At 42.8% G+C, this 11503-nt stretch overlaps 6 protein-coding genes across 8 annotated transcripts; 3 read left to right on the forward strand and 3 right to left on the reverse strand.

The window, feature by feature from the left end:
• The first annotated feature begins 6 nt into the window (after positions 1-6).
• LOC133835794 (general odorant-binding protein 84a) lies at positions 7-1559 on the forward strand. Of its 2 annotated transcripts, XM_062265862.1 has the most exons (5): positions 7-196; positions 837-1058; positions 1128-1189; positions 1253-1379; positions 1433-1559. In XM_062265862.1, exons 1-5 carry the CDS (start codon positions 22-24, stop codon positions 1525-1527), a joined length of 681 nt encoding a protein of 226 aa, XP_062121846.1. In that variant the 5' UTR covers positions 7-21; the 3' UTR covers positions 1528-1559. The 2 variants fall into 2 exon arrangements, with proteins under 2 accessions (XP_062121846.1, XP_062121845.1); XM_062265861.1 differs by lacking the exon at positions 837-1058.
• A 4-nt stretch (positions 1560-1563) lies between these two features.
• LOC133835793 (tRNA-uridine aminocarboxypropyltransferase 2) lies at positions 1564-2549 on the reverse strand. Its single transcript, XM_062265860.1, has 2 exons — positions 2368-2549; positions 1564-2311 (listed from the first exon to the last, which is right to left on the reverse strand). Exons 1-2 carry the CDS (start codon positions 2454-2456, stop codon positions 1612-1614), a joined length of 789 nt encoding a protein of 262 aa, XP_062121844.1. The 5' UTR covers positions 2457-2549; the 3' UTR covers positions 1564-1611.
• Positions 2550-2629: 80 nt separating this feature from the next.
• On the forward strand, positions 2630-4488 carry LOC133835790 (serine/threonine-protein kinase 16). The gene is given in 5 exon segments (XM_062265858.1): positions 2630-2826; positions 3219-3756; positions 3758-3814; positions 4077-4211; positions 4279-4488. Coding segments are annotated over 5 exon segments (957 nt in total). The 5' UTR covers positions 2630-2716; the 3' UTR covers positions 4396-4488.
• LOC133835791 (G patch domain-containing protein 11) lies at positions 4439-5464 on the reverse strand. Its single transcript, XM_062265859.1, has 2 exons — positions 5332-5464; positions 4439-5272 (listed from the first exon to the last, which is right to left on the reverse strand). Exons 1-2 carry the CDS (start codon positions 5376-5378, stop codon positions 4528-4530), a joined length of 792 nt encoding a protein of 263 aa, XP_062121843.1. The 5' UTR covers positions 5379-5464; the 3' UTR covers positions 4439-4527.
• Positions 5465-5634: 170 nt separating this feature from the next.
• On the forward strand, positions 5635-8621 carry LOC133835787 (nucleolar complex protein 3 homolog). The gene is made up of 4 exons (XM_062265853.1): positions 5635-5786; positions 5848-7457; positions 7515-8135; positions 8199-8621. Exons 1-4 carry the CDS (start codon positions 5778-5780, stop codon positions 8431-8433), a joined length of 2475 nt encoding a protein of 824 aa, XP_062121837.1. The 5' UTR covers positions 5635-5777; the 3' UTR covers positions 8434-8621.
• On the reverse strand, positions 8589-11168 carry LOC133835789 (uncharacterized). Of its 2 annotated transcripts, XM_062265856.1 has the most exons (3): positions 10931-11168; positions 9955-9995; positions 8589-9896 (listed from the first exon to the last, which is right to left on the reverse strand). In XM_062265856.1, exons 1-3 carry the CDS (start codon positions 10962-10964, stop codon positions 8775-8777), a joined length of 1197 nt encoding a protein of 398 aa, XP_062121840.1. In that variant the 5' UTR covers positions 10965-11168; the 3' UTR covers positions 8589-8774. The 2 variants fall into 2 exon arrangements, with proteins under 2 accessions (XP_062121840.1, XP_062121841.1); XM_062265857.1 differs by lacking the exon at positions 10931-11168 and having other exon boundaries at positions 9955-10298.
• Between the last annotated feature and the right edge of the window lie 335 nt (positions 11169-11503).

An 11503-nucleotide genomic window follows, 5' to 3' on the forward strand; every position in this document is an offset into this window, starting at 1 on the left:
TTGCCACTTGGCATATAGTAAATGGCGCATTTTAACTTTTTTATTCTTCTGCTCACTATGAGCGTTTTGTTTTGGAGTGTGTTGCATGGACAAGACGTCCAGCCAGAACCCGATGATCCTGAAGTGCAGCGCGTAAAACATGCTGAATTCTTTGCGGCAAGAAAAGCTTGTGCACTGGAGTTCTTGGTTCCATACGGTAAGAAATACCAAAGGTACATAGCAAAACAAGGAACAATTAAATTAAAGAATATTTAAAATTATTAAAGATTTTCGCTTATAATCTGTAAAGGCTATTTCAACTAAAAAGTAAGCTCAAATACAACAGTTTTTTGTTCGATATTACACAAATTAGGGTATTAAGAGAAATCCAAAATAATTTAGAAAAAATCGATGAATTTTTCCATAAATTGAAATAGCTCGAGTTCTCAGTTGCATACGATAAGTAGTAAAACAAACGCAGAATGGTTGATCAGATTAAGATAAATTTCCAAATCAATACAGAAACTCAAGCTATAAACATGATTATAATCAATCTATAAAGATTGCCAGCAATTTAAAGGTTACATTTTAAACTCATTTAAATTAAAAAAAGTCATTTATTCTGATATTATTTTTGTGGTTCATTGTCTAGTTTCTTTCTGTATTGTGTTAATGCATTTAGAATATTAACCAATTTGTTGTCACGCCATTTCCGCAAATATTATTTACTCAATCATTAGGCATTTAACTTAACTGTATATTGGCATGTACTCGTATTGTTCAAATCTGTTTACATTTTGCATATAAAAAGCTAACTCCCGTCCCAAGTTGACCAATTGACAAAATGACTTTAAAGTTTCGAATTTGTGTTGCGCTTTTTGCCGTGTTGAGTTTGAGTTGTGTTCAGGCACTGGAGGATCATGCCAAGGATAATGGTGACATATATATTATCAACTACGATAGCTTTGATGGCGATATGGATGACATATCTACCACTACAGAAGCGCCAAGAGATCCCGATTTTATAGACTTTGATGAGGTTATACGCATCTGCAATGCAAGTTTTGTCACGCCTTTGTGTGAGTCTGGGCAGGAATATTTTCCCTATGTCCTCGATTTATATATATGCAACTCTTTACACCTTTCAGCTAATACCATACTGTTCAACACCACGGGCAAGCTGTTGGATGAGAATGACAGGACGAGCATGGTAAATATGATATGATGATATATGAAAAGTTGTACAGGAATTTTTAACTTTGTCATCTCGTAGTGCTATTTCCGTTGCTTCTTTGAAAAGGCAGGATTGATGGACAACTTCAAGTTGAATGTGGAACTGGTGCGTAAGTACTTGTGGCCCGCAACTGGAGATTCCATCGAGCATTGCGAATCGCAGGCCAGTAAGTACAAACTTATTGACACACTTTTAAGTTATTAACAATGCCATCTACAGTGGACGAGACCAATGCGTGTGTGCGAGCTTACGCCATCACTCAGTGCATCATGATGCGAGCTCTTACGGATGCCAGGAACAAACCCATGGTCTAAAACTAAAACACACAAAACGACGCTATAAATTATATAAAGCCAAGGCCGGGCAGAGTGCATTAACTATGGCTATTCAATTAAATTTCACGAATCCCGCTCCTGACTAAGCGACTGTTGCTCCAAAGGAACCGCATTGCTATAGTTTAGCAACCGACTTAATCGTTTGCCAATGGGCTTGGGATATTGATTAGTTTTCATAAGGAACTCCTTAGATTGATGCTCGACAGCGCCATTGTCCAGCTGATACTTGCACAGCGCATGTAACGGACGCACCAGCAGCTGACGCAGTTCTGGCTGTGATTCCAGTACCGCGAGACACTGCGCTGCCGTCTCTAACGTGCTAAGGCAACCCTCCGTGGGCTGGGTCCGAATAATGTAGTCGCTGATACCCACTGCAATGAGCTTGACCTGCCGCAGACGATGCAGTGCCGGACTGCTAGCGTAGATGGCTTTTGCCTGGGGCCAGGTGCCATCGATGAGCACCAGATTGTATGGTCCTGCGCTACGATCGATGTTCTCTAAGGGAACAGACTCTTTGCTGGGATACAGAAGCAGTGTCTGCGGTGAGTCCAGCAGATGCTGTAGTTCTGCACTGTGACGCGTATTAGGGAATCGCTTGCCCTTGTAGACGACGCATTTACCCGGCTGCAAGCCCAGCTGCAGCATGTGGGCGGTGCGTAGGGAACGCTTCTCCTCGGCAGGATGTTGAAGTATCACAATTTGGGAGTCGACCGCAAGGGGCGGCTGAGGTAGGGCGGAGCACCAGCAGACAACAACGGGTCGCCTATAAAAGGGGATGACATTGATTATCACTTAAGTATTTGTGTGTTTATCACTTACTTGCACTGCTCGCATTTATCGCGCATGTCGGGCGGATCAGCACTAATGCCAATTAAGTCCTGCCACGCATCATCCGTTGATATCGTCATTGATTAAATCAAATAATACGTTTAAAAATGCGACAACACAAACACACAATATTGAGGAAGAACTGAGTTGGTTGTTTTCAACCATCTGGCATCGCTGCGCCAACATGCAGCATGTGTTCGCGATAACCACCCTGTCTTTGTGAACAGCTGCTTGCTGCGCGTATCAATTGCTGTTGTTGTTGTTGCTCTTGTTAAGTTAGTTTTTTAAGCTTGTGCAGTTAGTTGTGCGATTTTGTAAATTATAAATAAGAGAAAGTAAAATGCAAAGCATCGGATGGACACTGATTATGAAACGTGGCTGCTTTTGCAGCCGAGAAACCCTCAACATCAACGGCTCCCGCTATCGAGTGAAAGAACGTCTTGCACAAGGGTAATGAACAAAAAACGGAAAACAAAAATCCAAAACCAAATGTATTCCACCCAAACGAGACTATCCGACATCGATGTACCCTTTATTTGTTGGTGGACAGCGTAGCTAAAAATAATTTCACTCTAGTACGCGGAAGTTATTAACGTTCTGTTTCTTATCATTATCTCTAAATCTTCAAATATAGTTTTTTCATATTATTTATTCAATTATTTATTTGATAGCTAGTTATACTACCTAATAAGAAATGATAGCAATGGCGGCTTGTGTTCTAATTTCGCATTATGAAGTTACGAAATATACAAATACAATATTACATATTTATTAACAGTAGTGAATTATCTTAACAAAGTATTTGCACTGTATGCTATTATTATCATTGTCATTATCTGCAGCGGTTTCAGCCTGATTGACCTTGCAGAGAATACGACAACGCATCGGTGCTATGCGATAAAGCGAATCACTTGCCACAGCATCGAGGATCAGAATATCGCACTGCGCGAAATCGAGAACTGCCGCAAAGTCGACTCGGAGAACGTGATACGCGTCGTGGATTATGAGCTGATTGGCCAGGCTGACATTGTGATAAATACGACGAGCAAGTTGCTCATTGTATTGCCCTACTACAAACATGGCTCCCTTTCGGATCATTTGCAGATGCGCGCCCGCAAACAGGATCACATGCCGGAGGCGCAGATTCTGCAAATCTTCTTGGGTATCTGCGAGGGTCTGCGCGCCATTCACGAAACGAAGCCGGTGCCGCTGGCGCATCGTGATTTGAAAACTGCCAACATCTGTTTATCGGACACATTCGAACCCATCATCGTAGATCTGGGCTCCATGACGGAGGCTCGTCTGCAAATCTGCGGCCAAACAGATGCCCAGCGACTGCAAGACGAGGCCGAGGAGCGCAGCTCAATTGTCTATCGTGCCCCCCGAGCTGTTCACGGTAAAGACTTATTGTACCATCGATGAGCGCACAGATATTTGGGTGAGTGCATAACACCTTAGTGCCCAAGAAAGTGTAATCTTGTTATACTAATTATACTGTTTGAATAGAGTAATTTAATTTCAAGTTTTAGATAAACTAGTTCAGAGACTTAAGGAAGAGGCTGGCAATTATTTTTATAATTTTAAAACTAGCAAATTAATTTTTATCCGATTTTTTTTTTTTTTATTTTAATCAGAAACTTTATTGGCACTAGAGGCTCAATCACCAAACAATTAACTTAATATAAATGGATTGATTTCAGAGTCTTGGGTGTGTGCTATATGCGATGTGTTACTTCACCAGTCCATTCGATCCCATTTATGAGCGTGGCGACAGCGTAGCTTTGGCCGTGCTCAGCGGTAACGTCAACATTCCAGATGATTCCATATACACGGAGGTAAAATAATAATAATCATTACAGTGCACAATTCTTTTCTACATTTTACTCTCAAACTATTGCACAGGATATGCACGAGCTGATCAAGTATATGTTGCGCATCGATCCCATGGAACGGCCTTTCATCTACAGCATCATTGAACAGACTCACGATCTTATACAGAAACTGGAGGGTCGAGTGTAGCTTGAACCTCAATTCCAACTCAATCTAAGTACACCGCTATACATAACTGTTTTTTGACTACGTTTTATTGTAATATATATAAACATGCACGTATTTTGTGAACTTAACACTACAATTATCCTAGACTCTAGATTAATGATCATCACGTGTCAAACCAGGGCAATTGCTGTCCAAATCTTCAGCGTTTTCGTAGTGAGTGCCACACCAATAGCAGAATTGATATGAAGTGCGTAGATAGCTAATTAGTAGATCTAGCTGCTCCTTAGCGCTATACTGCTCCTCCTTTTCCTCTTGCTCCGCCTCTTCGATATCAGCTTCCTCTTCCGTTTTTTCAATGGGCTTGGCAGGCCAGAAGAACTCCAGTGCTGGCTCTGTAACTCCTGCCGCCAGATCCAACGACTCGCACGTCTGCTGACAGCGCTTTACATCGTAGAGTAGCTTGCGTTCCTCTGCCTTTTGCGTAGCTCGTCTTCGATATGCTTCTGAGCTGAGATCCTCGCTTGAATCAATCCCCGCTTTACGCAGCAAATGTGCTCGACGCAGTTCTTGCCGTTTAGCTGCCAACTCGGCCATAGCTGCTTCACGTCCCAGTCCACCGCGATCGTTTTTAATGCTGATGCCAATGGGTTCGATGCGGGCATCCGCCTGTTTGCCAAGTCCACTACCCGCCTTGTAACCCATTTTGGTCAGCAACTGGAAGCCCTTATTGTCTGAAGCAAGTGGCTGGCTTAGTGTCTGTTGGAGACGGCTATTGTCAACTGAGGTCGCTTTGGATGCTTCACGTTGTCGCTTATTGCTCTCCGCCTGCTTTGTCTGCACTTCTACTTGACGCTTCTTGTCGCGACTATTTATTAAACTGGGACGTACCTCCTGTAACCTATTTTAAGATGTGTAATGTTAGCAATTTCAATAGAGCAGCTTAAATCCCTTGCATACCCTGATAAGAACTTGTCTGACATGTAGTCATCTTCTTCATCGGACATTGCAGAAAATAAAAGGCGAATAAAATTGTAAACAAACCGCTGAACAGATGCTTAACACTGAACTGTAATACCTACTATGAATTGCTATCGATAATTGGGATTGTTGTATCGATAATCAAATGGTATCATGGTCAATAAATTTAAGTGTTTAGTAATTATTTAAATTATTATGGTAATAATAAAAAACAATTCCAAAATAAAATTGATAAGCAAAATTATATGAGAAGTTATTTAATTTATAAATAATATATCATAAATAATGAAACTATCGCCTTGATCTGCCAGCACAATATAAATGAATCTAGTGGCAACCTCGCAGTCCCATGTGCTCGCGTGTGTTCGAATTGTTAGTAAAATAATAAATAAAATATACGATTTAATAGCTTAAAATAAAATAAAATGGGCACTGTAAGTATAAACTACAACATCAAAGTACTCAACCAGTCTGTAAATAATATTGTACTTGTAGAAAAAGGTGAAAATTAGTTCAGTAAAACGTGCCGCACATTTGAAGTCTAAGAAGACGCCGCTGTCCAAGCAACAACAACAAAAGATTAAACAAAAACGCGAGCAATTGAATACGAAACGTGAGAAAGGGCAGAATATCTTTTCACAAAAGGCACACAAGCGCGACAATCTCGCCCAACGCAAGAAGTACAATAAACAAGCTTCCCTGGGCTTTGTCCCTGGACTAAATGAGGATGAGGATGATGATGAAGGCGGAGACCTGTTGCTGGACAATGTGGCCGACATGTTGGACGGCGATGATTTGGCGTTGCTGCAAGAAAATAAACGCAAGCGAAAGGCAAAGCCAACGGAAGATCAGCAGCTGTCTGTGGGTCTAGAGAAGGCCTATGCAACGGCCACCAAAAAAGAGCAGGCAGCTCAAAAGATTAAAGTCAACTTATTGCCAATTAAATCACGCGATGGAGAAATTATAACACGGACAACAGAGGTGGACTATATACCAAAGCCAAAGCGTAAGGCAGTGGACGAGGAGGATGAAGCCGAAGGGGAAGATGAGGAGGACGAGGATGACGAAGAAGTTTATGAAGACAGTGATGATGATGTGGTCAATGATGCGGCACCCATGCCGAAGCAGAAGCTGATATCAACCACAGACCTGTTGATTGCACGTCAACAGGAGATCGAGCGTCAAAAGTATCGTATTGGCATCATTTGCTCAGGTCTGCTCGAAAAACCCGAAGACAAGATGCGTAACTTCAATGCGCTTTACGAGCTAATGGATGAAAAGAATCGAGCAACTGGTATGGTCAATTTGCTAGCTGTACGCAAGCTGGCGATTGTGTCGGTCACCGAAATATTCAAGGATATTCTGCCCGAGTATCGTGTGGGTCAAGTGGACACCAAGATGCAAACCGTGCGTAAGGCAACATTGGATCGTGTCACATTCGAAAATGCCCTGCTGCAACAGTTCAAAAAGTTTCTACAGAAGCTAGAACAGCTGACAGCGCAGGTGAACAAGCGGGGTGGCCACAAGACGCCACAATCCGTGAAAATGGCCACTGTGGCAGTAGAGTGCATGTGCGAACTGCTGCTTGCCCATCCGTACTTCAATTACGTGCAGAATATTGCCCAACTTTTAGTCTACATGCTCAACTGCAACTACGGTGCGATGCGACAGGCAGTCAATCAGTGCTTTCGTACGCTGTTCAGCAATGACAAGCGTCTAGACATGACATTGTTTGTGGTGCGTCGCATCAATCATCTGATTAAGACGAAGCAGAACAATGTGCACTTGGAGTGCATTACTTGTATGATGGGTCTGAAGATAAAGCATGTGAATTTGGATGCTGAAAAGGAGAATGAGCTCAAGCAAAAGAAACTTGAATCGCATCGCCAGCGACTTCTAAGCTTGTCCAAGAAGGAGCGAAAGCGTCGAAAGAAACTTACTGAAGTGAATAGGGAGCTGGATGAGACGCGCGCAGAGGAAAACAAACAGACGAAGCACCACAAGCTGACGGAGATTATCAAAATGGTGTTTACCATTTATTTCCGCGTCCTAAAGAATGATCCTACATCACGTGTGCTGAGTGCCATACTTGAAGGTCTTGCAGAGTAAGTATCCACGCATAAACTTACCCATTGAATAATTTACTAATATACATTTTGTAGGTTTGCGCATGTGATCAATCTGGAGTTCTTTGCCGATCTCATTGACGTGCTGAATCGCATCCTAGAAGAGCAGGACCTTGGTTATCGCGAACAGTTGCATTGTATTCAGACAATATTCGTTATATTATCTGGTCAAGGCGAGGTATTGAATATCGACCCAATTCGCTTCTATCAGCATTTCTATCGTAACATGTTGGTGGTGCAAGCTGGAAAGAATCACGATGACTTTGCAATTATTCTGCGCACTTTGGACGAGGTGTTGGTCAAGCGGCGACGCAACATGAGCCAACAGCGCTTGATGGCATTTGTGAAACGTCTCTTAACTGGAAGTCTGCATCTCTTACACAATGGCACTCTCGCCACCTTGGGAACAATTAAGCAGACATTCCAGTTGACATCTGTTCTGGATGCATTGCTCGACACGGACACAACGATTGGATCCGGTCGCTACGATCCCGAACTGGACGATCCCGAGTATTGTAATGCCGCAAGCACAGCGCTTTATGAACTCACGCTTTTGGGTCGTCATTATCATCCCACAGTACGTCGCATGGCAGCCCATATAGCCAACGGAGTGCCGGCATCAGGAGAAGGCGCACTGCCCACAGACATTGGCAAGCTGTAAGTAATTTCATTTGAATTTGCTATAAATAAATGCATTAAATATTTATTTCTTTTCGTTAGGAATGCGCATGAACTGTTTGCTCAGTACGACAGCACTCAAATGGCATTTAATCCGACAATTCCGTTGCCCAAACAGGGCGAACCCAAGTTGAAGAAGGGCAAACACTTGTTTATACGGTCTGACTTTAAACAGGATTATGGCAAGTTGCTAAAGGATGCTAAAACGACACGGATCAGTACCAAGAACGCCTTGCAATTTGATTTTCTAAGCGAGCTCAATAAACTAAGTAAATGAATGTTAATTGCAATTGGATATTGTATATAATTTTAACTATGGATTGTTGAAGTACGTGAGTTGTACGTTATTTATTTTGTGTACAACTCTGTAGACTAAGCATAAAGTTAAACCTACTCGATTACCAATTTGCTGTAAATGAAAGAGTAGATATATTGAAGAAATGCAGTTTATATTTTAGCAATGAATACATTTGAACTTAACTACAAATAATGTGGGGAAAATAAGGAGCTCCTGGATGTGGTTGTAGAACATGCTAATAATTATGCTAAGCCTAAGGACGTTGAGTCTATTGTCATTTAACCGGGTACAGAAACGGATTGGGGTCGTCTTTTCAACAACTATGTTGCTGAGGACCGTTGACGTTGTCCAGCGCTTCCTGGTGGCAGATACTCTCGGTTGCCGACTGGCACAACGGGTTGAGCAAAGCTGCCAACAGCATTTTCGGGTAGAATGCCTGTTGCAGTGGCTGCTAGACCAGCAGCAGCTGTGGCTGGAATAATGCGATTTGCTCCCTGATCAGCTACGTTGCTCTGAACACCACTTGGTCGTAAGATGGCACCACCACCGCCATATAAGGATTGCGATTGTGTCGGCGTCGGGGAGGGTGAGGGATACGAGCCACGTGCCGCATTGTAGCCAGTAACTTGAGGTGTTCCTGTAGCGCGCAAGTTACTGCCTGGCGACGAGGATGGAGCAACTGCACCATAGGCTGTGTTGACAGCCTGCTGTCCACCACGATATACGTTGGCATTCAAGTTAACGTTGCTAGAACTGGAGCTACTTCCGCTGTAATCGTAGATGTAAGCGTTGTTGGCATACAAACTTGGCGCAGAGACGCAGTCGTATTGATTCCACCAAACGCAGACCAGCGTCTCCTGGCTGAACACTGTGCCATTGGGGCAGAGAAACGAGTACGTGCGATTAAGGGCGCATATGTGGAAGACCTGACACTGTGCCTCAATGTCAGCATAATAGCCAGGAAGAGGCTGTTGAGCACAATCGAAATTAGTGCGTGGCACCTGCGCATAAACGGGATAATCCACTCCAGCAACGCCTGGAATTGCCGAGTAGTCGCCATCGGCATCATCATTGTACTCATCGCCTGCGGACGCACGGGATCCCGTCGTGGAAACAGCTGCATTGCCGTACTGCGTCTGTGGTCCGTAAGGACCGCTGCGAGTTGCCGAGGATGCTGCCTGCAGACCTGTGCCCGTTGGACGCCTTGGTAGATTGGCGTTGGCAGCGGCGGGAGCTCCAAAAGCGGTCGTTGCCTGTCCACTGGGTGTATAACCCACCGCTGGTGATGGAAATAAACCCGCTCCATAGGCTGTGGCTGGTGCAGGCGTCAAGGGTAGCGCAGTTCCCGTGGGATAAGTACCAGGTGACAAACGGCCAGCCACAGCTCCTCCTCCTGCCGTGGTTGCCAGCTCGGGACGCACATAATTATAACCACTTTGGCCCTGCGATATAAGTTTAAGTATCAATGGGGTCTCAACTATAGTCTACATTTAGACTCACCTGTAATTGGGCGTAGCTTCCAGTCCAAAAGAGCAGCAGAACTGCAATAAGTAGAGAAGTCACCATTAAAGCCTTCTAAATGTAAAACTCTGGTCAAGTTCTAATGAATCGCAACGTTCGCTCCGAGTTTGCTTTGATCGAGCCGAGATCACAATTTGAAATGAACTGAGCTGCTGCATCGACAACAGTCGGTCCATGTCCATTTTAGGGCCAAGTACATTGGCCAAGCTGCGATTATTTGCACTGATAGCAAATGCGGACGGCTCTACATTGCGATCTTTATTTATCAGTTTCCTACTCAAGCGTCTGGCACAGTGGTGCAAGTAAAGAATATTCAATGATTAATGATTCAATTTTTTTTTGTTTGCATACAATATTCCCTTTAAATGTAGAATCTGTAAAATTTTTTAGATCAAACCTTTTGACACTCTAAAAAAAGTTAATGGCAATTGTCTGGGAAAATTCCAATTTTTAAGAATGATACATTAAATACTTAAATATTTACTTTTCTTTAAGTTATATTTGTGTCTATATATGTAAGAGTATTCAAATATTAATTTGCACTTGGTTTAACAATTTAATTGTTGAAGCTAATTCAATCAAGCAACATTGTCTTCTATAACAAATTATTTCGTTTCAATTTTTTATTAAAATATAACATTACAAAGTTAGTTAGGGTTTGCATTTTTCTACCACTGTGCAACTACGAAACGAACGCACTGCAACATCAATTGGCTGCCAAGAATTGCAGCTATTGCCATTGCTAGTGCTGGTGGCCAAAAAGAAGACGCATGCCTCGTAAATATGCAAGGCAGCAAAAACTTAGACAGACAGACGCCCACACAAAGAGAATCAGTAGCAGTCTCTCCAAAGGAAGTGCTAATAATGATGAGGCGGTCGGTCACTCTTGAGTTACGCGCCAGCGTTGAGCTTTTTCTGACCGACCCTGAGGAACAGTTGGGTTTGGTTAACTCACCTGCCAAGGCGGCGGTATAACGTTGTATCAGCATGACGAAAAATTATTTTTTTTTGTGTAATGTTATTTGAATTCCTTATGATCCTTGCGACTTGCCTGTGAGCTGTTCCACTCGTTAGAACAAACTGCTAGCTTGGTGAGACCGGTAAGAGGCATTTATAGATGATATTCTGAGCTTCTAAGCTAGGCAACGCTGCATCTTTGCGAGATTTATGTTTATGTGGCAGCTGCCCAAGCCAACACGAGAAGCAAACAGACAGATATTCGTCAACAGTTCGTCAGTTTCGTGTTTGTGCTTGCGCTTTACTAAATTTATGACACTGGAATATCCATTGTTGCGAGCGCTGGCCAGTTATCAGAATACATATATCTGAGTGACGATCCTAGCTTCGAATATTGCGCATGTTCCCCCTACGTATACGTAATATTTCGCTTCGTTACGTATATGCAATTTAATTAAATATATTCAAAATGTATTACATTTCAAGTGCAATGCAATTGAAATCAGTTGCGCTGTCCTTGACTACTGCCAACCGACAATAGACGTTCAAATTTTTGTAAATGCATGCAACA

Source organism: Drosophila sulfurigaster, chromosome 2R, assembly GCF_023558435.1.
Source record: "Drosophila sulfurigaster albostrigata strain 15112-1811.04 chromosome 2R, ASM2355843v2, whole genome shotgun sequence".
In the NCBI taxonomy this organism is placed as follows: Eukaryota; Metazoa; Arthropoda; class Insecta; order Diptera; family Drosophilidae; genus Drosophila; species Drosophila sulfurigaster.